This window comes from Leptidea sinapis, chromosome 27 (assembly GCF_905404315.1).
Source record: "Leptidea sinapis chromosome 27, ilLepSina1.1, whole genome shotgun sequence".
In the NCBI taxonomy this organism is placed as follows: Eukaryota; Metazoa; Arthropoda; class Insecta; order Lepidoptera; family Pieridae; genus Leptidea; species Leptidea sinapis.
Window position 1 is genome coordinate 10,721,529 of NC_066291.1, and position 27,047 is coordinate 10,748,575.

General features: G+C 34.5%; 1 protein-coding gene across 1 annotated transcript in view; it reads right to left on the reverse strand.

The window, feature by feature from the left end:
• The window catches only part of LOC126972923 (long-chain fatty acid transport protein 4-like), a 49,400-nt gene that overhangs the window by 4,154 nt on the left and 18,199 nt on the right, over positions 1 to 27,047 (reverse strand). The window contains exons 2-10 of the mRNA XM_050820038.1: positions 15,799 to 15,955; positions 12,200 to 12,447; positions 9,910 to 10,060; positions 7,738 to 7,975; positions 6,201 to 6,450; positions 4,915 to 5,116; positions 4,460 to 4,570; positions 1,903 to 1,984; positions 1,546 to 1,676 (exon numbers count right to left, since the gene is read on the reverse strand). Of these exons, the coding sequence (XP_050675995.1) occupies positions 1,546 to 1,676; positions 1,903 to 1,984; positions 4,460 to 4,570; positions 4,915 to 5,116; positions 6,201 to 6,450; positions 7,738 to 7,975; positions 9,910 to 10,060; positions 12,200 to 12,447; positions 15,799 to 15,867 (1,482 nt within the window). The 5' untranslated portion in view covers positions 15,868 to 15,955. The remainder of the gene's footprint in view (positions 1 to 1,545; positions 1,677 to 1,902; positions 1,985 to 4,459; positions 4,571 to 4,914; positions 5,117 to 6,200; positions 6,451 to 7,737; positions 7,976 to 9,909; positions 10,061 to 12,199; positions 12,448 to 15,798; positions 15,956 to 27,047) is intronic.

A 27,047-nucleotide genomic window follows, 5' to 3' on the forward strand; every position in this document is an offset into this window, starting at 1 on the left:
TTTTACGGATCGTTTAGGGCAAAACAGTTTGGTAGTGGGTCGATAGAGATCCAATTGACAAACGAATATCTACACTCACTTGATATCACATAGCTTGATCAGAGGTCGCTAATCCATTTTGATCTAATTACGATGAGAATCAATAAAGAAACATTTTGAGTTGAAAATTGGCAGATGCCTTACAAATGATGTGTGATTAATCCCCCCCACGTCTGCTATGTAGCCCTCAAAGAAGCCGCCGCCATTGTACTAACAATTCGGTGCTGTTCTAAAGAGCGCCTTTACCTAAACGGTAATCTACGAGTGCCATCAATCTTTGGAGCTAGTTGCCTCAAACAACGATGTGACGATACAATGGATCAAGGGAAAATAGTTCAATGGGTAACAAGTGAAAGATGATGACCTACGCCTCTCTTTACACAATCACTCAGCCAATAAGGTTATAGTTACTCTCTCTTTCCAACAACCAGACATATACTAGCCAAATTACGTAGGCCTTTATGTTGCCAGATGGGCAAAACTCACAAGCTCTAGCCAATCAAGACAAACGATACCACCCACTACGGTACTACCACCCAATCCCCAGATTATCACGCTTATTGGGACACATACAAGAACACGATCGTTGTAATGGACAGTCTTCAGTGCAGCTAACGAGTATGGACGTGGACGAAACCAATACTCATATAATTCTGGAATGAACGACATTCGGACAAAAATTCTCAAAAATTAGAGGTCGCTTCGAGAAATCTGGGAATATAATCCGACCTATTCCGGCGATCTTGACCAGATCGTCGGTCCATCTTGTGGGGCGAGGTGGGAGAGGGCATATGCTCGATGGCCTCAATACGGCTTCCCAAGGAGTAGGATCAAAGTGAACATGGAGAAGACGAAGACCATCTCAAGTTTCCATGACGCACCTACTCCCATGACAACTGGTACTATCGAAATTGTTGACGAATACGTCTACCATGGACTAACAATTTCGGCAGGTCCAATTTCGCAAAAGAGGACACTCGTCGACTCCAACTGGCATGGGCAGCGTTCGGGAAGCTCCGTAAAATCTTCTCGTCCTAAATACCATTGTGTTAGAAGACGAAGGTTCTCAACCTGTGTGTTTGCCAGTGATCACTTACGGTACGCAGATTTGGTCGCTAGCTATGGGCCTGTTGAGAAAGCTCATGGTCGCTCAGAGGGCTATGCTCTGAAATGAAGAGATCCGTAGAAGAACCAAAGTCAACGACATAGCCCAAATAATAAAAACTGAAGTGGCAGTGTCGGCAGGGCATATCGATTCGATTAATAGTGACCACGTACTGCAAGACGCAGTGTTGGTAGGATAAGATGGACCAACGATCTGGTCAAGATCGCCGGAATACGTTGGATGAGGGATCGATCTTCGTGGAGATCTTTGGGGAAGGCCTTTGTCCAGCAGTGGACGTTCTCCGGCTGATGATGAAGTAAATATTAAGTTTCAGTTTATATATTATACCTATCATAATATATACATAGTAAGTTAATTATTTAACCGTTCATATGACTGACCTGACATAGTCCTTTAGAATTCCTTATCGGTTCTCCAGTATCCTCGTCTACTTTGATGATAGCTATCGGATAGATAGCAGGTATTATCCTCGAAATGAAACCAATAGCACCAGGTTTATTGTCGATATTTACTGAAAGTAATATAAACCTTATGCATAGTTTTTTTTATATTGTAAAATTATAAAAAGTGGGCAAGTTCAATATGTGAATCTGATTTTGAAAGAGATACATGTGTGTTTTTCTAAACGAGTAATTTACTGTTACTTCTATAAATAAAGTGAGAAATATTTGGCATTATTGAACTATTGTTTGTAAACAATCGCTGCGTTACCTTGACCATATTTAAAGCATATGTACCTATGTTTGCGTTTCCTTCAGTTGCGCCATAGAATTCTACGACTTTTTTGATTCCAAAGCGTTTCACAAAATCGTTCCAGACCTGAAATTAATAAAGTACCTCAAAATATTATTTATTTTGGTAACAAAACTGCAACTGGCCAAATTATTGCAGTTCTGTTGCGGTCGCCAAGAATACCAATGTGAAAGTAAATGACGTAAGCAATCTAGTGTTTTTAAAATAATATTGCAATAAACTGATTTAGATTTAAATTTTCAGTACATCACATACATATACTGTGTTTAAATTACTTCTCCCTGTCATGTAATTCTGTAGTGCAAAGGTAAGATAAAGATAATACCTAAGTTTCAAATTTGGAATAACTTTACTTCGCGTTAACTAATAACGTAGGGTAGAAATATTCCCGGTCTTATAGTACCGATAGGTAACTGAACTTATGGTTTGTAAAGCGGACTTAGAACAGGCCAAGTGCAGATGAAATACTGTTTCACTACGACCAATGGGATCTATTGTGATAGATACTGTTAACTATAAAAGATTGATTATTTTCATTTAATCTTATTCTATCTTTTGTATGGAAATGACGTATCTCAAGTGGTTGAAGAATTTGACTTTTGAAAGAGATACTTCTTTTTCGCATTAAAGGACCACACTCAGAGAGGATGTGTAACAAGAATTCATCTGCACTGTTGCAGAATCTACACGCTCTGCAATCTCTGAGGCCTAGGATTGAGAGGTGTTCACGTTAGTGTCCTGGTTAGAATGCGTAAGTTTTCCCTACTTAACCCTAGTGCCTCTCACGCAGCCTTTTTGTTGAAAGTATGCTTAGCTTTTTTCATATTGTCTTTTTTGTAGTTTTACGAGTGCCTGGAGTTCGTTTCTGATAGGTAATGCTCTAATTTTTATGCGGCGTTTACTGCTAAAGGAATTTAAAATACTTAATTGATAAAGAATTCTTAAATGAAACTTTCATTACAAATATAATCCACGGAACAATTTTCTAATAATTTACTACCTGAATTATTTCCCGGATATAAAGTACCTACTATTAAAAAGTTGTCTAATGCCACTATTATATTCATATCATAGTTAATTGCAATTGATATTAAATTACTTGAATAAATGATATTTTCCACCGGAAACGAACAATAATAACTAAACGTATTACCCAGAATGACGCGTTTTGTTAGGAATTCTATTTTGTTCTTATGTTATGTTGTTGGATAGGTAATACAGATCGTTACGCTAATGATACTTCTAAGCCATGTTAAACAAATTTAATATTGTATGCTTAGATTAAGGATTGGTCTCCGCTGCGCTCTAACAAGATACCACAGGCGTAGTCGCAAAGTGCGGCAACTAATACTACGCCCATGGGGGCGTTCTCCAGCCTCGAACAATGTGTGACGTTGACGTGCCAGATGATCTGTTAAACTTTGCTAATAATTGAAACTAAAATGCCGGGTTGCGTAGTAAAACTTTGTAAAAATAATACTACAAGAAATAAGAAAGACACTGTAAGTCACATATCATCAGTAAGATTTTATTAATCATATCAATGCACTTATGTAATAACTATGCACATTAGTGCATCGGTAGTATTAACTACCGATTATTTTAATACCTTTATTCATAGTTTACCACTTTTGTTAAATATTATTAAGTTTTTGATTTTATTTTATTATTTGTTGGAAAATGTTGTGACTCCTATAATAAGTGTACACCTCATAATGTGTGGTTGTTTATATTTAGGTATTATTTTTTTGGAATGTAACAACTTTTGGTAGTCCTTATTAAATATAAACAAATAAATTAATTAATTTCAATGTAAAATAACATGAAGCGTATGTTACAAAATTTGAAAGATGCCATTCAGTGTCAAGATGCCACGCATACAAGCATCTAACAGTATTTTAAATAAAAACCACTTCGTCTATACGCTAGAACATTCTTAGTCTATGGTAAAAACCAACCCCAACTAGTTTAACTAAGTATTTTTAGCATTATTTAATCAGTTGCACTCCGGGAGTGGCGGCAGAAGTAAAAACTTGCACATTAACGTTGTGCATTTTTGAATATTTTGGAATGGTTATGGAATTTCGCACGAATTGCTCTATTTATCAGTATAAAAGTATTAACATTTATGTGGTAAAATACAATATTCATTTATTCCGTAGTTATCGTACACAAAAATTATAATTTATATTACATAAAAAATTTAGCACTTCAGAACTATTACAACTATTTTACATTAAAAAGTTTATCTCTCAGAAAAATCAACTTTCATCCATAATTTCAACGACTGTCTTACGAATTTTCGATCAGGTAACATGTCCTGACGCGAGCTTAATATTTTATTCCGAAAGAAAAGTGCTCAACGATGTTTAAAAAAAATGATTATTCTGATGATTTCGTCGGGATGAATGAAGTTTACACCGAAATTACGTGTAGCTGGTTCTTGTAAATCTTATTGTAATGGATTTCAAATTATAAAGATCTCGAAGTCTCCTATCATCTTCATAATATTAAGTTGTAGTTATACAGTTATATACATACCGTTAGTCTCATGCCATTTCCGTAGACTGTTCTAACTGTATGTTGTCTGTCAGTTTCACTCGGTTTTGTAGCTAGCACGTAACGACACATTTCTCCAATATAGTGAGCAGCCTGCGACAACGAGTACAAACGTAAAATATAATGAACTAGGCTTAAAAGGATTTTTTTAGTAGACAGGCTAATTTCTAAAGGAATCCTGCTAGATAATAAAGATATATGTAGAGTCGAACAAAACAAACTTCTATACACTAATAGAATGATGTTAACTCAAATTGAAATAGTTTTATGCAAAACAGTATGTTAAATCATTTATTGAATATCAAAAACTGCTACCCATTCAGAAATGTATGCCTCGAAAGTGAGAAGAACAAACAAAATTTAGATTTTTTGTAGCCGAAAGAGCTAACATTACCTATATTATAATATTAATAAAAGTAGCTTATTGAATTACTCACAGTAGCTTTATATTTAATACAATCCGGGAAATAAGCTGAAGCCGAGAATTTCGTTCGTAAGGCAACGGTGCATCCGAAGATGAATGCTTGGCCTACTGTTATCACCCCTCCAGCAGAATGGTAGAGAGGCATGGGGCAATAGATAACATCACTCTTTCTTAAGCTTCCCAAGTAATGTACACCGGAAGCCATGAAGCACATTCTGAAAAAGGAATATAATATAAAACATTTTTTTTTCGGAATAGAGTAGTAGAACATATTGCAACAACACTTGGTAAACGTCATAAGCCACATCAGTTTGTAAGAGGCTTTGAAATGGGGAGAGGAAGTGACAAGAAACTCCCAGCAATCTTATCATTTTTAAAAAACAGGAACATACATCCGAAAGATATAAAAGAAATAAATGAACTTCAAATAAGATAAGATTTCACATATATTAAGTTTAATACTTAATTTAAAGCCAATTTATAATAGATATCAATATATGAATACCCTCTCCCATATTTCAATCTTAGAGAATTGTCATTAAAATCGCTCCATACTTGGGCGGAAAATTGTGTGACAAAGCTACAATGTAATAGATAAATGTACAAATAAAGCGCCATAGGACTTGCTGTTTCTAGCTCAAACATTATATTCAACAAGTTACAAATCAATTAAACTTGAAAGATTAGTTAAAGACTGCAGTATTCCTTTCAATACATAAAAGGTTTCTCATGTGACTTATGATGGGTGTGCCAATGATCTATTTCAAGACCAGAAAAAAAACACTTCTGCTTTACCGGCCTTTGAAATTTATTATATTATACGTGTCTTCTTTTTTCGAAGCTACCTACCATAACCTGAAAATACCATGCGAAGAAGTTTTTTCCATAATTTGGTAGTAAGAAGTTACTTACTCCTTTCTAAAAGGCCGGCAACGCTACCGTTATTCCTCTGGTGTTGCAAGAGAATGTGGGTGGCGGTAATTACTTAGGTGCCATCAGGTGACCCGTACGCTCTTTTGTCCTGCCATTCCATACAAAGAAATAAAATATTGACCGATGTGGAAGGAAGCTTCTTGAAAACCAAAGACTGAGGAGAACGCCACACATCGAATTGTTGAGGTAATTGTTTTTTTTATATATTTATGAACACAGTATGCAAAGTTAAAACTAAAGATATTGCACTCACCAAATTTTAATCAACCCAATAATACATTTGGGTTAATAAACCCAACACATTTGTTAAACTGCGAGTTTATTATTCTATCTATTGCGCCACAGATGCTTTGAATATATATTTACCTCAGTGTAGATATGACAGCCGCTTTTGGTAAACCAGTAGTTCCTGATGTATAGATGTAGAGCATCTTCCCATTAAACCCTTCACCATCTGACTTAGTCCAGGGTAGCGGTGTTGTCGTCTCCAACAAACTTGTAAAGTCAGCTTCAGATTCAACCACCCTCACATTGTCATTAGACGTATTAAGTGGACGACGAGTGAATTTGAGAACTTTTAAGGAAGGATTCAAATCTTTACGGATATCTTGAACCACTGAAAACATGAAAAGAATTAGTTTAAGTATGTTAACCCGATCAACAGTAATTAAATGCAAATCATTCAGACGAGGGTGACGTTCGCCCTGCCCATTACAATGCGGTACCGCTCAGAATTCCAGACTACCCTAAATTCTTAGGATTGCGCTTGGTAGGTACTTTGAGACAAGATGTTAAGTCTCAATAGAACAGTAATTCAGTTGGTACGGTGTCCTACGAATCGAAATAGAATAATGCTTGTACATTACTCTTTCACGGCAGAAAAAGGCGCCGCTATGGTTACCGCGCAACCTGCGCAATGACTTGATTCTACTTTTACTAAGAATTTTAATTTTTAAGCCTCAGGGGTGATGTGCCAATGTAATATGATCGGAATCACATCGCAATACTGAACACCATTGTCGTTTTGAAATTCGATATTAATAATCACAGTTATTGGCAGATCCATTTGACATCCGTTTGCCTATTGTTAATGATATGTTGTCATTATTATCTGACCAATAAGCATTGAATACCCCGCTCACCTCAGTTGGTTGACTTAATTGCTTGCATTGTGAATATCCAATATATTCACATTATGAATATATTGGTATTAAGAGTCTATAGGGTTATAAAATTGATGGTTGGGTCGTTTTCCTGATGAAACAGTTATCATCAGGAAGACGTCCACTGCTGGACAATGGCCTCCCCCAAAAACCTCCATCACGATCGGTCATGCACTGCACTCATCCAACGTATTCCGGCGATCTTGATGAGATCATCAGTCCATCTTGTGGGGGGCCTACAATGCATCTTCCGGTACGTGGTCGCATTCGATGACTTTACTCCCCTACCGGCCCAGATGGCCGGTAGGGGAGTAAAGTCATCCGTCCAGTTATGTGCCCTGCCCACTGCCACTTCAGTTTTGCAATCATTTGGACTACGTCAGTGACTTTGGTTCTCCTACGGATCTCCTCATTTCTGATTCGACCTCTCAGGGCAACTCCGAAACTAGCCCTCTTCATTGCCCTCTGAGCAACCGTGAGTTAGTGACTTTCTCATCTAGGTACCATTTAATTATTATGTATTCAACCTGATGTTTCGTGACCTTTGCTCACATTTTAGAGGGACTAGTGTAAAAATACAGCTATTATTAAAAGAGTTTTAATTCTTTAAAAAGTATTTTATATCAAGAAAATACAATTAAGTACTTCTTAGTGAAACTTTGTTTTAACTTTTTCTATGCATGTAACCTTCCCGCAAGTGCAAGTAATAAGTTGGCAAAAGTAGCTGATAAGATTCTTACCATCATCAAATTCACTTCCATAAATGAAGTAGTCACACTTTGCAATGTTGATAGAGTGTAATAATGTGTTTCCGGTTTGGTTTGTGTTAATCAGTGGGGCAATCGCCCCCAGCCTGGTGATGCCAGCCCACATGGAGGGCATTTCTGGGTAATTACTGGCCATCACTGCTACTATGTCACCACGTTTCACTCCCTGAGCTTTCAGTACAGCTGAGACGCGGAGGCTGAAATCTTCTACCTGAAAAGAAAGTTTATTCGATTTCTTCCTATACCATCCAAACAAGAGCTGACCCCGCAAACATTGAATTTCGAATATACAGGTATTTCTATGTCAAAAAATATAGGTTCCGGATATGTAATCAACAACATAATATACTAAATCCTCCGAGACACGCTGTATCTTATGCTATATGTATTATTTCGGTCTGTTCAATAGTTTTCGCGGTATAACTGAAGGAAAAAAACGGCTCTCCATTTATGAGTTTATTATACAAAGACTATACTAGACAATTTGTTATGTTTTAAAGTGATAACCCTCATTTCTGTGATTAATTACACAAATAAAACTGAAAACAAAATTTTATAAACGATGCGGGAAACCCGCGTCCTCTCGCGTTCCATGCGAGAGCTCTTTCCAACTAAGCCAACCGTTCGAATGACGTATCGTTGATAAAATCTTGTATGGTTTGTTCAACTATCAGGTTGTGGCTTCATCTACAGGATCTACTTTATAGTTGATAACCTGATCAACACCAATATTTACATATAAGGAAATTAACATGAGATGTCGCGCCTGCAAATCTAAACAATTTGTTATGTTTTAAATTTAAAGTGATAACTCTCGGTTCTGGGATTAATTACACAAATAAAACCGAAAACAAAATTTGACGAATGATGCGGGCCTCGAACCCGGGACCTCTCTCTATTAGGAACCCGAGAGGTGCGGGTTCGAGTCCCGCATCATTCATAAATTTTATATATTATTAATCCCAGAATTGAGGGATATCATTTTAAAATACCAAGTAGTTTATACATAAATAAATACAAACATTCACGAGTCGGAAACAAATATTCATATTCTTCATATAGATGATTGTAGCTATCGGAATTCGCACCCGGGACCTCTAGCTCTGTAGGTAGAGCTACTAACCACTAGGTTATATGGGTCATCATATATCTATATAGACCTGAATCCACCACACACAAGAGTTCTAAATCTAACTAACCTTTTTCTTCATTACTTTAGTGTAAGCACAGAGTAGGGATGGATACTTACTGCCTTATTCATAATATAACGCTTTTCGAAGGTATAAAGCTATATAAAGGTATAAGCCTATCGAACGTTCGATAAAATTCCTTATTCATATACGTTAGATAAATCTCCCATAACTAATAATACTAATCATAATCATAATCGTCTCTAAAGTACGTAATGTTGCCATTTCATAACGAAAAATATGATTTTAACTAATTTAATGACGACCAGTCATTGGAAACAGACATCTTTTCAATGTCAATGGTTTGCCAGTTGTCAAAAGTCGATGTCAAAATAATTTCAAACTTCAAAAATCAATGTTTTGAAGTCTGTCGGTTGTTAATCTATGAGGGATATCCAATAACTTTGAGCGGGAAGCTCACATTATTTAACGAACAGCTGATCGATGTCGGCCATGCTTTTTATAATAATAATAATAATAAATTTTTTATTTGCGAAAAACTGCCACCAAATTTTTTACAAGTACAATAGATATGACAATTAACATTGTATAAAGAAAAGAAAAATAACAATACAAATGTTTAAAAAACAATAAAGAAAGAGATATTAATGCTTTAAAACTAACTATGTAGAATGATAACAAACCAGGCAGCAGCGCGATTCGCAAAAAGGAAAGTTCTCAGCAAACGTTAGGGCGTATTTTCCTAACACTGATTTTTTGCGTTCGAGTGCTTAAAATAGGTTTATAGAAGGGTCCTAGCTACTTTAAGTCACGTCAGCTTTATCGAAGAGATAATGAGCGTTTGAGCTCTAATATGCGATTATGAATACCATTTTTTAACAAGCGAATATTAGCGATGTTTTAAATCTCCGCTAAGTCGTTATGAATAAGACAGTAAGTCAAAGAAGATATAATAGTGACTTCGTGTAAGTAAATTATTTGATGTTTATCTCACCTGTTGGAAAGTCCAGACCTCATCTTCAAAAAGGAAACAGGCCTTGTTGGGATGCCTTTTGACAACATCATGCAATATATCCGGTATCATATAGTCAAGCTTCGTGTACTTACGGGCGAGTAATAATATTTTTATATAACAATACACTGCTCTGAAAACCAAACAAATTAAGATGGAATTAATCAGACCGTATATGATAATTAATTCGTTCAAAAACCTTCTACGTTACGATGAAATTTATATTGCGTAATATCCACACAATAATATTATAGGTGAAGATGGAACAGACATAATATATTGTTCTTTAATTTTCTGCATTTAAAAAAGTAAATATAACCAAGGAAATATATTTAGTTGTTTTATATGTGGATAGTACTCAAGTTAAGGTGTCATTAAATTTTGTAAAATTAAAACGTCACAATCGTTAAATTATTATATTAGGCCAATTATTTTCTATTTTTTACAAAATACGCTGAATATGTCAAAAGTTTTATCAAAAGCCATTTCTAATTGTTTTTGATGTGAAATCTTCTTAAGCCGCGTTGGGCATTTTTGGTATGGAAAAATCTTATGGACTCGCGTCACCGACATGCTCATGACTGGCGCACGCTATAAATAAATTAATATTAATATAATAATATTAATAAAAATATATAGTTAGAACTTTTTGGATTGGTAAAATTTTGAGTTCGCGTCACCGAAATGCTTATACTTAAGTATATGTGAAGGTATATAGCTATAGGTGCAGCTGACGTAGAGTCTGCATTAGAAATTCGCGTCCTTAATTAAGGGTTGGGCGGTGGATAAGGGGGAAGGGAGAGTGATATATAGCCCCCCCTTCAAACGCCAAACCGTGGAAAAGAGCAGTTTAATTTTAATGTTTTTTTCTTTAATTTGAGGTTATGTTATGTTACTTTTGTAAAGGGTGTGCGAGCTATTTGCGAATTGCCTTTGAACAAGATTTTGTGACTAATTCGGGTATGCGCGTGCTGCGGTTATGTCAGCTCTTGAGTAACTAACTAGGCACGGACTCCGCGGCTCCGGCTTAAAACACTCTAGGAGTAGGACAGACTAGTACCAGGTAGAAGTCGTGGTCCAGTGATTATCTTCTATCACAGTGTAGTGATAAAAAATATTCATTGTATTAACTTCAAATAGTTAATTTATTATATTTTATAAATATTTCTATAACTTTCATTTGAGATGTGGTGCTGACGCCGCATGCTAAGGATGCCATGGACGGCTTACCGCACTAACGCCTCAATCCTTAAACAGCTAAAAATAGGGAGCAGTCCACGTCTATCTACTACATGTCTGCAGCGGATCATGAGATACATTGGCCACATTGCACGACGCGGTGCTGATAACCTAGAACGTTTGATGGTCACCGGGAAAATTGAGGGGAAGAGACCAAGAGGCCGGAGCCCACGACGCTGGTCTGAACAAATATCCGAGCACTAACCAACCCATCAGCATCGCACTCCACCATGCGACAGACCGAAACAGATGGAGGAAAGCTGTAGACGAACTTAAGCGGAGTCACGATCTTCAGCAATGAGGGAACGACTGTGAAGAGAGAACTTTCATTAGTTCCAAGAAAGGCAGTCATTACAAAATGTTGAAAAATTTTACGTTTCACCGTCACACAATGTATTTTTCTTCGACAAATTTGAAAAATTATTCCGTTTAACGTAACTTCAAACGCAAATAAAAAAACTCGAACTCCGCGGGGTGAGGGGGGTGTCAATTGAAAGAGGGAAAAACTCTAAAAAATAAAACCTTTACCATTTACCAACCCCAAATTCTTGATGCGAATTTCTAATGCATACCCGTATATATAATGTGCATTGGTGAAATAGTGTTTCTGTTTGATAAAAATACCATTGAAAATAATTTTTAAAAATAAATTGAAATAAAAATTTAATTCTTCTTAAACATTATGAAATTTTAAAACCTACTAAAAGTCCTAATTTTTCACTTCTATCGGCAGTCTCTACAACTTACAATTTTATTTATATATTTAATTTTCCGCTTTCTAGAAAGATACCATTTATTATCACATTCTGTGTATTCTGAAATCTAACATAGAATGTGCCTACAAAAAAATTACCACAGTATTGGTAATAGTTAAGATGATAACAGTTATCACAATTCTAATAAACTTTCTCATTACTTCATCAATAAATGTAAACTTATCAGAAATCAAAGCATTTCAAAACTGATAACAATGTCACTGTTAGCAACGTGATACGAGTGATATAAATCAAATTAGGAAATAAAGAATACTTACGACAAGTCTCTTGGAACCGTTTTTATGATGATACAGATTCTCTTCCAGCAAAATACAATCACGTAGAGGACAATAAGGGCTGCGGCAACTATAAGGCCAATCTGCCAACTTATAAGTACCCATGTCACGGCACATGCAGCTACTAGCACTGCTATTGCTATCACCATGGCTATAATCCTTCCCCAGGGTGTATTCGAGGACTCGTTTGCCCTTTTCCCCTGTTCCACGTCCTTACTTGGGTAAACTATCTGGAATGATAATTGCTTGGTTTAATTAATAATGTCCAACTGTTTTTTTTTGTTTACTCACACGTGTGGTTTATCAGTCATTGATTAGATAAGTATGATATCGTTTTGCTCATAATATGTATATATCTATGGATAGCAGATCAGAAGATTCTAGCCATCAATTTTGAAGAGCCTTTGATTTTTTTTATGGAATAAGAGGAGAAACTAGTGTAAGAGTTACTGTTAATTTATCACTACAGTCTTTAAATAAACACCACCTACCTAAAACGACGGTAACGTTCCTGTTATTCCTCTGGTGTTACAAGAGAATGACAGTTGTGTAAATACGTGCTGTAGGTACTTGTTTATATTTTGAAATGTTGTTTGTATTATATATGTGTGTGACGTAATGATTGGAATTCTTTTGAGGGGCCTTTTCTAAATAAGATCTTTATATTTTGATTTCTCTACTGGCGAGTATACACCGTCAAAATATTTTTATATTATTCTTGTACTGTAAAATTCTCTTTATAACTAAATATTACTAATGTAAAACAATTTGTAAGATTTAAAGTGATATCCCTCAGTTCTGGGATTAATTAAATTAAATTTGTAATCATAATTTATGAACGATGCGAGACTCGAATATCAGTTGACTCAGTTCGAAGAGCGCTCGGACGGAACCCGAGTGGACTCTACCTACATATTTTGTAATCATATGTATGTATATATTACAACAGAATTATTGTTTTACAATAAAACAGAAGTCATATTATTATATCTATGTGTATAGAAGAGTGTTGAAACAAGGTTCCGTGTTCCGCGATAGAATCGGTTGCACAATCCACAACAATGACTGTTTGTAATCGTGATTGCCTGTTTAGCCACACAGTGGACTGTCATTATGTATGGTTACATAATTTTTAATCTCTACCATCCATAGCGTACGTACACTCACTCTTATTAAGCTAATAAGTGTAATCTTATACATAATTTTTTGATAAGTAGAAATCTGAAATGGTAATTAATATAAGCAGCTTATTATCATTTCTACATATGAAAAATTAACAACTGTTCTAAGCACTTTTGAATTGAAACAAACTTCTAATGGCTCGCTGAGCACTTTGTTTTGGGGGTATCGTCACGCTCGACCATTATCCTTGAAACCAGGCGTACATAGGCGAAGAAGAGGAATTATGAAACTATACAGGTGTCTCAAAATTATGGGACATGAAGGGAAAGTACCTTAAATATCGAAGATAGGCTATTTTACTGAAAGAAGACTTTATGTTATTTTTAAAAGTTAGTAATTCTGCATTCAAAGATTTTCTAAAAATTACTTGCCTCGTCTAGGAATCGAACCGACTGAACTTTGAATGCAGAAGTACTAACTTTTAAAAATAACACAAAGTCTTCTTTCAGTAAAATAGCCTATCTTCGGTATTTAAGGTACTTTCCCTTCATGTCCCATAACTTTGGGACATCCTGTATATTGACGCGTATTCTATGATAATATAATAATAATAATAATAATATTGACGCACTTTTTACACAAATTATGAATTAATAATCACCATAAAAATGACGTGTCAACACAGGGGGTGTCAGACACAGTTTCGGGGTCTAAATACGTAAATGTATACTCCTCCTCTCCAAAAAAAAAGAATGAACATCCAGATGTCATTGATCGAAAACCCCACACATAGCTCCATATTTTTGTTATGGCAAACAGTTAATTGGTTTGTGAACAAGGAGTTATTGTTACCTACTCATCAAGAAAGATGTGTATTAGTTTTTTGTCAAAAATTGGAATATTCGTTTCGCCATGTAGAGGTCAGCGAAGAACGGGTTTTACGAAATTTATTTTGTTGCAAGTTTTTTATTAATTTAAATGGCGATACAACGTTTGCCGGGTCAGTTAGTGTACAATAATTAAATAACCAATAAGACTAGCCAATCATCTATTTGAACATATTGGTATAAGTCAATAGTAAAAACTTTATAGAAATTTATACTTTTTGTTAATCTTATATATACAATTATTATTATATATACATATCGGCTGAACCGATTTGTATGAATTTTTTTGTGAATATCGGGTGGGTCTGAGAATCGGCCAACATCTATTTTTTATAGCTCAATTTTTTTTTATTTATTTGTTTGGCAATTCAACGTTTGCTGGATCAGCTAGTCTTATATATAAAATTCTCGGGTCGTGGTATTTGCTACCAAACTCCTCCAAAACGGCTTAATCGATTTGTAGGAAATTTTGTGTGCATTTCGGATAGGTCTGAGAATCAGCCAACATCTATTTTTCATACCCCTAAATGATAAGGGTAGACGCACTTCTAAATATTTATTTTTTATTCTTTGCCAATTTTTTATTTTTATTTTATTCAGCATTGAAAATATATACAACTTCAAATTTTCACCCGTCTATGATCAACAACTATTTTTGTATCGCGATATTTATCTTATTCTGTTCCATCCACAGATCCGCAATAGGGTCCGCAATGGCAATCGAATTTAATAATTATTGTAGTATGATAAATTTTATGTATTTTTTTATACCCCAAAAATTTTAATTATTGAATTTTGAAACTGTATATGGCAATACAACGATCAGCTAGTATTAAATAAGATAATAGCGGCTTGAAGTGATAATAGACGCCGACATATTAATTTAACAAAATTCATTTTTACGATCATTCGAGCAACAGTATTTAAAGATACTTCGAACAGGAAATGAGGTTGCTGTAAACGTAACTAAGTGTGACGATGTATGAGCCATAATATTCATGATGAGGTCAGACACATTTGAAAAAGTTACGAACTACAAATCATTGTAGATACACTTATATTAGACACTGCACACTACCAATTCTGTTTCTACCAGAAGAAATTGGCAACCGTACCCATCTTGATTAGGTAAAGAGAGATGAAACACCTTATCATATTCTCTGCGAATGCAGTGCGTACTACGCTAAAAGATATCAGGGGGGCATGAATTCCCAAGGCAAGACTATTTTTAGCTTCATGAAACTAGATGGTCTGAAGGATTTGTTCCTTATTGTTCCTTTACTCACACTTAGTTAGTTACTTCTTGAAAATAAGGTTAGTTGCTTCTTAAAAATGCTAGGAGAGTTTCTTGCGCCGATTCTTCTCTCTCTGAGCGCCATTTCTTTCCGAAGCGGTACCTAGTAGTGTCTAGTATATTAGAAATGACATCAAAAAGCATTCTAAAGGTATTAATTTTGAGAAAATAAATGCCTTTTATGCCTTATAACCACTTATACTCAGAGCCAAAGAATATAATAGTGCCAGAGCGGATTAAAGAAGCAATGAAGATTCTTAACAAATTATCTTTCTCACCTCTAATTTTCCGTTCTTAACTTCTGTCATGTTCATGTTTCTATCCAGATTTCCCTCTCCTTCTGACATTGTGGTAGTAGTTTTAATGACGACTCCAAAGTGAATTTACTATTATTCTTTCTAATTCTTCATTTGGACCTCTTATTTCATTCTTAATCTGTAACAAATGTATATAGATTAAATATTGTTATCATATACTATGCTAATTTTTTCAAAATCCGTATCAATTCCGGAGATAAATAGAGAAATGTTTCGAAACAAATATAAAAAGCATCTAATAAACTTAAATTACAATAAATTTCTTACGTTTAGTTTAAGTATTAACAAAAAGAGTAAATTCGATTCAAAACAAAAACATTGTAATGTTAACCAAAAAGGTTGTATCAATGACGAATGATAAATAAGTGCTTGTATTTTTTTGGCGTCGGTGATAATTTACAAATCCAAGATGCCACTTAACTGAGCTCGGGTTTACAATAATATACTTGTTTTATAACGTATTCTTATTAAAACTCAGAGACCATATTAGTTATAAAGATCAAGACCAACAGAGTCTTGAAAGAAAGACAAACAGACAAGGAGATAAATCGAGGTAATATATATATCTGTGGCAGCTGTGAACACGTCGAAAAAAATATCGGCGGACAGTTAGCCTCTATTTTCTGCAACTCACGCACACTAAAACAAAGTGATATTCGTATCACGAGTGTAAGGTGAAGCTTGTCAGGCACACTTAAGCAACAAACCTGGAATGTTGGCATGCGTTGCCTAACAACTAGGGTCTATCTAGACCCATAATTTATGTAAGGAGATAAAAATTTATAGAATCTTGAATAGAATAAGTTATTGGCTAAAATAATTGTATAAAATGATAAAAAAAAAACAATTTTTTTTAAAGAAATCCATGACCTAATCCTGAAAAGGTAATTTCGTTACACTATCCGTTTAAAATAAGTCTATAAAAATGATTTACATTATTAAACAGTGAACCTACTGAGGGTATGTTCCGATATGCACTGCGACCACTGCACATTGCTATCACTGTAGAATTCGTTCCATTATGGACTGCCAGTATACTGCCGCAGTACCCTAGGGAAATATATGACGTCATAAATGGAAAATTCGTCGAAGGAAGGTACTCGCAGTACTTTGATCACGTGATCAGTCAAAACCACTCGAGTACCTAACTTTTACGCCTAATATTTTTAGTTTGACAGTACTCCAACAACAGTTTTTTAATGAACTAGAAAACTTTAATACACTCAATTGAATGCTGCGTCATGAAATGCGGCTGACAGTATATAGTTTTAAACAGTAACCAGTATAACTGGCAATAAAGGAACGGCTTCACAGTATACTAAATTGACGTCACACTAGAGTGGTCGCAGTGCATATCGGAACATACCCTGAATCATAAAATACCGTATGTATATAAAGTCACATATAGTTGAGCGCCGAAATGCTTTTCTAGGTTATTTTTAGGCATCCGGCTAGCAGTACGTAAATCAATAATATTTACAACTGAGGGGTCGATATGCCTCCTTCCTCAACTGAACACGGAGTCGGCTATCCATCAAGCCGAAGCTTCTAAAAAGAAAGTGAATTCGTTGACCTTTCACGTCATGCGGTTGAAAGCGAAACCGTTCGAAATCAAAGCTTGCTTATAGAGTTACTAAAATGATTTCATCTGACTTAATATTAGTCTAACACAATATAGAGAGAGATTTTATTGTTTATCGAGATATTTTTGTACCAGAAAACTTTTATATGATTTGTGTTGAACACTTTATTTTGTGGTTATTATCATATAATCAACCTCATGGTTGAGCGGAATTGAGTCGACTTAGCGAGACTCTTAATGGAGTTTTCATTACTGTCGTCTGGTCTTAAGCACAAATTGTTTGAAATTGAAATGAAAACTTCTTTAGCCGCCTTGGGCTATTTTTGGTAGGGGAAAACCTATGTCACCGACATGCTCATGACTCGCGCTTGCTATGAATAAATAATTAAAAAAATATATATCTATTCAGACACCTTTTGAATGGGTGAAATTTCGTGAGTTCGCGTCACCGAAAACTACTTATGCAGTATATCTGTAGCTATACAGCTGACGTACCCATTGTGCAACATTAGTAAGTAACATCATCTGAATGAAAGTGAAATTGAATGGATTTAGTGAAAAGTTCAATGTGTACGTATGTATAAAATATATGTGCATTGTTGAAATAGTGTTTCTGTTTGATTACTACATTATTAAAAATAAGTTTTAAAAATAAATTGAAATTAATAATGCACAAATTATTTAAGTTTTCTTTCTTTCGAGACATTGTCTCGTGCCAGATTTTGGCGAGACAACACGTCCTGAGGATGCCTCGTGTAGAGGCGAAACACGTGTCGAATTGTTTTAGAGACAGATATTGGCGGAATTAACACTAAAGAAAACTTAAATAATTTGTATAATTATGGATTTCCGCAAAGTAACGCCTTATTCAATAAATTTTATTAATAATGCAATTGTTTTTACACATCATGAAATTTCGAAAATTTATATTAAAAGTTCCAGGTTTTCACTTCAATCGGCAGTGCCAATTATTTTAAATATTTTATGACGTTGGTTTAACATGTAGGTACTCAGATGTACAGCGGCAAGCATATTTTAGAAATCACTAAATCATAAGAAGTATCGTACCACGATAAGACATTAAACTTAAATACCATCTTTTTCCTAAACCAGTATCAACTGGATATGGGGCTATATTGAGAATAAGCAAACATACTGGTCACCTAATTGAAAGTGAACACGACCACCCAAACTCTACAACAATAGAGGAATCACATGCATTTTTTGAAATACCGCACAAGTTACCTCATTTTACAGTATCGTTGCACATAGAAAAAAGTTCCTTAAAACCGTACTGTGAATGAACGCACGTGGCGTTCTATCTAGATGGTGAGAATGACATCTTAGTACGTGGTGTGTGGTGCCATGGTGGAGTTATTAGCTGCAGGGAGCATGTTAAACAGCTGTTCGGAAGGATTTAAAAATAGCTATGTTTTAATTCCTCTTGTGTTGCTCTTGCAAGAGAACATGGGACACGGGTATCACTTACCATTTAGTTAGCTATTTTGTCTTCGTATCTAGAAAAAATGGAGTTGATATGGCGGTGTACACCGACGAAATAAAAATAAACATTAAATGCTATAATGTTAAATCTAATGACAATTGGAATTTGAACACAATAGCGCTATACAAAAAACACGCCGTATAATTGTCAACCATTAATATAAATTACATTTTAGCATCATTTTGTTGAAGTATAGCAACCGACAGCACCAGGAACTCGTTAAATAACTTATAAACTTTTATATACCTGATAAAAGTTTAAAAACTAAATTTTATAAATGATGCGGGACTCGAACCCACGACCTCCGGCGTTCCGTGCCGGTGCTCTAACCACCTGAGCTAACCGTTCGAGTGACGTATCGTTACAAAATCTTGTATGCTTTGTTCAACTCTCAGGTGGTGTTATTTGTGTATTAATCCTAGAAGTGAGGGTTATCACTTTAAAAACGTAACAAATTGTTTTATATACCTGACCTATATAAATTTATAACGATAATATTATTTGAAGAATTCGTTTGTTTTTTCAATTTGTACTTGAATGCGAATCGTTGAACGAAGCGTGCTAATTCATTTTTCACTGGAGACTAGAGATTCTAAGTACAGTCTTCTATTGTAACTACAGCCCATTGAGCCCTGACCTTGCGGAAACTTAAGTTTATCTCCGACATTCAATTGTTTAGTCTCAGCAAACATTCATTAGCCTAAGTATGTTGGCTTAACATCTAAAATTCTTGAATAATAATTATCATTACTCGAGGACGTAATTATATAGAAGACGTCAAACCATAAACGTATGTATGAAATATTTTGACAACAGTGTTATAATATTATTACTTGTTGAAGAATATAATATTCATGAAACCAATGTTGTTATATATTCAGAAAGAGTAGGTGTTGTTAACTTCCCGCTAAGAAAATTGAAAATATTCTAAAATCGGCTAGTTATTGGTCTTGCAAAAATCGAATTCTAATCAGATCTCGACGTTCTGAGGTCCTTACGAAACTTCCCTGACTACTCTCGCGAGGGTGTCACTATCTATCTGTGTGTGTGTATGTTAAACCTTCTATAACTTTTGAACAGTGTAACCGAATTCATTGACGCCATTTAAAGGGCTTAAAGGATTTTAAATATAATTTGGATTCGTACCGGTAGATATTGAGAAATTTCAAAACAACTACGACTTTTTTTAATAGTTTTTTTGGAAGACCTTTGAAACGGTTTTACCGATCAATTCCGCAAACTAATCGGCTCTTCAACCCTGAAAAACCACGTTCATCGCGGCTAATCGGGTCAAAAACGGTTAATTCGTTCGAGAGATATCGTGTACGAAATAAGTGTTTTTCGGAATTATTCTAAAATTCCTAGTTCGATCTACTCAAACTTAAGGATCCTATATGAGACTTAAAAAACATCCACGTTTTATACATTCAAAAGTTACTGCAGTTTGAAATTTCAATAAATAGTATTTTATCAAACTTTCAATTTAAGCGCTTACGGCTTATGTTGCACGGATGGCCTTTAGGTCAACGGTTTTCCTATTTTTTCTACTAGTGTTTAATCACATCATTCTTTTTAGATTATTTCAACGTGCCATGCCAGTGTGCTGAGCGGAACACACCGTTGTTGTTGTTTATTTACCCTTCGGGTGCGGATATTGCTAAATTAAGTCATTGCCAAAGTTGCCTTCACCCGAAACTCGAAACAACAGTTTTATTCACTAGATTTTGCTCATTACTTCGTCCTCGTAAAATTATATAAATCTATAAAATATATAAAACCTTATCAAATTCCGGTAATAGCATCACTTTTAAGATTTGTATGAAATCTATAAATATGTACAAGAAATTCGTTCTCTGTGTTCAAATATAGCTGACCGGTTAACCGACACAAAAGGTGGGAAAAGCAACAGAGTGGACAAGAAAAAGAATTAATTTAAGCACAAGCCAACTTTGATAGTATTGGACTGAAACAACAATATACATACAAATATATATTTTATATAATATATTATAGACCTTGCAAGTTGCTATCTACCTTTACCATATTACCAGTGGGAGGCTTTTTTGCACGGGATGCCGGCTAGATCATGGAGATCTTGACGAGTGCAATTGTAGTGCCACTCAGATTTTTTCGGTTTTTCAATAATCCTGAGCGGCACTGCATTATAATGGGCAGTGCGTATCATTTACCTGGACTGAACGTCTTGCCCATCTCGTCCCTTATTCTCATTAAAAATATATATATATATATATCTATATAATACTAATCGTTTCACGTAGAAAAAATTTCCTCAAAACCGCACTGTGAATGTACGATGGTGAGAATGACATTTTAGTACGTGGCGTGTGGTGCAACGGTGGAATTCAATAGCTACAGGGAGCATGTTAAACAGCTGTTTAGAAGGATTTTAAAATCTATTTAAAAAAAATAGCATTGTTTGATTCCACGTTAGTTGCTCTTGCAGTCCCTTATTGTCATAAAAAAAATCTATATATTTGAAGTATCTCTTTGTATGTTTAAGTAACAGCTTTTAACTAAATACAATATGCAAAAGTTTACACGTGACTAAACTAGCGGCACGCTATGTTGGCTGTTTTGACATACTTATTATAATAGTGATGTGAATCTAATCAAATCTATTAGTTTTTGTTGCAAGTAGTACCTGATTAAAAAGGTTAAATAATACAAAAATATAAATGTTTACTTAATATATTTGAACGAACTGAATATTGGAATAATATTATACATTCGATAAATTTTTATGACTAACTGCACATCACTATTGACAATAAAGAACTGTAATTTGCTCCTTCAATGTAATTATTAATTAATACGAAACTTCATGAGAGGACAAACGTGAAAACGGCCATCATAGCGTGCCGTGCGTATAATACCAGTTTATATATACTTACTTTAAAAAAAATTAGGACCAATTTTGACAAGATTTTCAAGGGCAATGGCAAATGTTATAAGGATTGTCTTTGAATACTATAAATTTATAAAATAAATAAGGGTTCCCATAAAATAATTTACGTGGACGGACTCGCAGGAGGGTCCAGTATATAGTTAATTTGCATTCACGCTAGCGATACCAATATTGTGATTATGTCGCGTCATTGTCAGTCCATAAATTCTAAAGATTGCAGATTTTCAAAAGGAAGAGAAAGTACTTGCCGGCGAGTGAAAGTTTTTAGTATTAACTAATGACTACATCGCAGTGTGGAGATTGTAAGTTGTTATTTATAATGATAAGCTCACTTTGTTTATTAAAACTAAGTATACTTATTTCTAAGTGTCAAGTCAGCATGCGAGCCTTACATTATTGAACTTTTTATTAATTATACAATACAGTTACACAATATACTGATACAAAGAATTCTTCACGAATTTAATAACAGTCATTAAATTTGTTATTTTAAAGTGATTCCTCTCACTTCTGGGATTAAATATACTAAATTTATGGACGACGCGGTATTCCAGCGCCTTTCGGGATACATCCGGCCAGCGCTTTGACCACTTAGCTAGAAAAGGATTCGTGAGGTCGAAATTGGGCCTTATATATTATAGTTGCAGGCGGTGGCCTGAATTGAAGTATTGTTTGCAGACAGACTGGATTGTAATGAGAATGTTGGTGCTTTAACGAAGAAGTAGCATGTAACTCATTGCCACTCTGTTAAATCAAGATTTAAGGATTCATTTTTAATACAATCTATGCAAAGCTACGCAATAAAATACTCAAACGGCTTAAGTCAAACGTCAAAATTCTTAAGTGAAAAACATTAAAAAAAAAGTACATAAATACGATAGTACGATTTTTATCTTATTAATTGAGAACAATGGATTCATTCATCATTTCACACACACTGTATATAAATAAATTTATTACGTGAAAAATTTGAAACATTTGAAGTAAGTATAAAAGAAAATGTAGCTAGAAAATCAAGGTTCTATCCAGCCGCCACAAGTAATGCCGGCGACGAGCCATCGCTTCTCTAGATCATATTTAGGAAAGTAAAATTAAATCTACTTCTATCCGTCCTCTGTACATGGCCAAACCATTACAAATAAACTGAATAATAATTAATGAAAAATATATAAGCATTCCCGCTACTAAGGTAATCATATAATTATAATACGCGCTGGGAATCATTTCTCCTGACACAAAGACATCTTTGTCAATAGCACATAAAACCGCAAATATACGCAATCCGAATGAACAATACTCAGGTATCTGAACTTGAAGCTTATAAATACATAAAACATAATAAATCAGTGACTAACCGTTACCTACAGCCCCGTGGGAGATGTATAATATTGTACATTGGATTATCAAAATAAATTACTTTTATATCAACACAAATGTATTATCATAAAGCAGCTGATGAATTTGTATATCATCAATCGATATCAAATCTGTTCTGTTTCAAACTTTAGGCTCTATTAAATTAATACATCAATGTAATGTAGGTGTGTATGTTTTATTTATATAAATTACGTGTGGGCGCTCAGTACTTTTATCGTTAGATTTCGACGTATTATCTTAGATGCTTTATTTATTACATACATTGACGTACAATAAACCACTAGACTCGCAATCACCTATTAAAAGCTAGTCAAAAATGTCCGCATGGCGTTGTTTAAACGTATAAGTGCATTAACTTATACAGATAACATTAAAACATTCATATAATATAACATTCATAGTATACGCTCATAAGAAGGTCGCCGATTATGTTACGGCAATATATTTAGCAATATTATTAAAAACGTCAAGTTAGTTACATACTTTTCTTAATTTATCAAGGGCACTTACCTAAAATACAACACTCCATTTTAAGTTTGGATATTATTAAGACACACAAGATATTATTATCACACGTTGTGATTGCGTGGCGTTGTATTCAAAGCGCGGTAGCGTGATTGTGAGTATAGATTTTTATTCAATGACTACCAAGCTGTTGTACTCAACATATTTGCAGGTCTGTGAAATAGGTATGTACTATGTGACTGAGACGCGGTCAACGAGGCCGGGCGATTCGACGCGACACGACGATAATGTGCGGACAGAGGTCACCTAGCTCCGCCAGAAGGCCATGGGCTTGATCCCGAGCCTTTCCATAACTTTTTTATATGGGAACCAGTTGAAATGTATTTTACGGGACTCTTGCCACACTTAATCTTTCGAATCGGTTTGCCAGTTTATGAGATTAGCGGCATTTATGTTTTTTACAAACCGCTAAACAGACAAAAATTCTAAGACTTATTTTTTAGCCTCGGTCACATAAGCACAACCTATAAATTTTCTTAATTTTATAGACTAGTCATGCTTACTATTTGTATAGATTATATTCTTTTTTCTTCTATCCGAGCATGCACAACCACATGCATCAAAATCAAAATTATTTTCTCTTCTCTTGCGTCCCAAAGTCCTGACGAAAGCTGATTTGGTGTTTCATTTCGATAATAGGACTTTTTAGTTGATCTTGGTTAGACATTCCTCGTAAAGACTTATTTGAAAAATTGCTGCAGTCGAAATAAGATAATATATGTGTATGAACACGTGATAGATTTTCATCTCATCACTTAGCTTATGTACAATAATTTATTAGATAAGCACTTTAATATGTTAAACTAACTGCAAGAGACTCGGTTTCGCGTACAATATTTTTATTTCATAAGATAGATTTTGCGACTTGTATAATGAAAGCCGGCATATTATGATGTCACCAAAGAGATTTAAGCAAATACAGTGGTCTTTGATTATTTTCATACAATCATTCTGATCCGAAGCGTTAACAGCGCCACCTAGATTCGAATAGCGATAACATGCATCGAAAATATCAGACCGTATTGTAAATCGTATTTTCGGGGAGAGATTAAAAATTTTGTTAAGGGGAGATACGGATTTCCAATTTTTTTGTGTTTTTTTTTATTTATTATTATTCATTTACTACTTTCTGTTTTCGTTCTTATTCGTGGTTTTGCTTTTAGTTATACTTTTAACTCAATAAATACTAAAATAGGAGAATGAAAGAGGAGAAGAGAATGAGAGGAAAAAAGAGGAAAAAGAAAACAGAGGCGCGGCGAATATACGAAGTAGGTACCTACTATCTTCTCGCCTCAATAAGGCTACTGGAAACCCAAGTGCTTGCAGCTATTTAGGTCAACGGATCAGCCAAGCTATCGAACGTGGAACGCTGCCAGTATCCTTGGTACACTGCCACGTAATGATAGTTTTAATTTAATGTAGTCATAGTATTGTAAATATAATTCTAAGTTTTGTTTTACTAAAAATTAAATTCGAAAATTGTCTTAACTACAAAATTATTTAGAAAGGGTCTAGTCTCATACAAATAAACTTTTACTAAGTATATTTTTATTAGCCCAGCTAATTTAAATTAATTAATAATTAATTGTTTATAATCTTCCATAAATAATAATCTTGTAACACAAACTGCAACATAATATTAAGAAATGCTTTAAATTGTAAAATAAATGTTATTAATATTATACTGTAAGTAAAAAAAAATAAATTTTATCTATTATAATGTAACCAAAAACGTTTTAGATAAGATAATCTTGCTTTTTGTAATAGAACGAATTATAAATATCCCTCGAATAATTCGATGAGTCCGCCTGTATTGGGGATGTTCCACTATGTCTGGCGGATTTAAATTTTAACCCCCTTATTCATAATGGTCCGCTAACTTAAAACAGCTGCTAAAGTCTGTTATTTCTCATTCTGACTTAGGTCAATAGAAGAAGACAGAGTAAGAAGAGACATAAGATGTAAAGCCTCATTTGCCCAGTAATTTCACTAGCTACGGCGCCCTTCAGACCGAAACACAGTAATGCTTACACATTACTGCTTCACGGTAGAAATAGGTGCCGTTGTGGTACCCATAATCTAGCCGGCTTCCTGTGCAAAGGAGCCTCCCACTGGTAATGGGTTTTTCAAGAATCCGGAGCGGCACTGCATTGTAATGGACAGGTCGTATCAATTACCATCAGCTGAACGTCCTGCTCGTTTCGTCCCTTATTTTTATTAATAAAAAATGTATTCAATCACAAATAGAAAAAATATCATAAATATACAACATGATATATATATACATTCACGTTAGTAAGCTATTGGCAGTGTATGTAAACTTTACGTTGGGTACGGTTTTTATGGGTTCGAATCCCGTAAGGTGCAAATGTTTATATTAGAAGTAATTGTGTTTGAATATTTAAATCTTTACCTCGCGTTTGAACAAAGTGCGTGTTTAAAATCACATCAGACTTATGATTAACCTTTATAAGAATTAATAACTTAATAGATTACAACAATGTTAGTTAGAATTTTTTACATGTAAGTATGTTTCAAGTACAGCTTGTGTTATTATGCACATTAAGTAAACCATTACAAATTTGTTTCAAAGAGGTAATTGGGTAATTTTTTACTAATTGTTTTTCTTATAAAGTAACCAACTATGTTATAGGGCACAATGACGTAATATTAACCCATATAGCCCAGTGGATAGTGACACTGCCCACTGAGCGGTTCCGGGTTCGAATCCCGGTACAATAATTGTAAAACGCAAAACTACTGAATAGATTTAAATATAAGTTTGCATGAACACTAACAAGGGGTCGGGACAATATATAGGCTACGTATTATCACGCAAGATGCAGAAATAATATTTTTGCTGGTTTGTTGCATTGTTATACGATATAATCTCAGTGACATGTTAAGTAACGCTCCACTTTTAGGTAATGCTTAATTTGCCTCCGTATAAAATTGAACTGTATCTCAAAACCAATTCATATGATGTTTTCAAATTCAAATACAAATATTTTTATTCAAAATAGGATGTGACGTCACTTATTGAAAGTGAAAAACTACCACCCATTCCAAAACGAATGCCTCAGACATGAGAAGAATGGGCGCAACAAACTCAGCGGGCTTTTTTTTCATCAAAATTTGTGTACAAAGTAATATTGTATAATTAAACTTATTACTTAATAGCCTGAGTTAAGAAAGTTATTTATGTTATAGTAACCTTTACCACACAAACATTTCTTATAAATTCTTTTGAATAATGTTATACTTTTGTTTTGAACATTTTCTGGGATCTTGTTCTA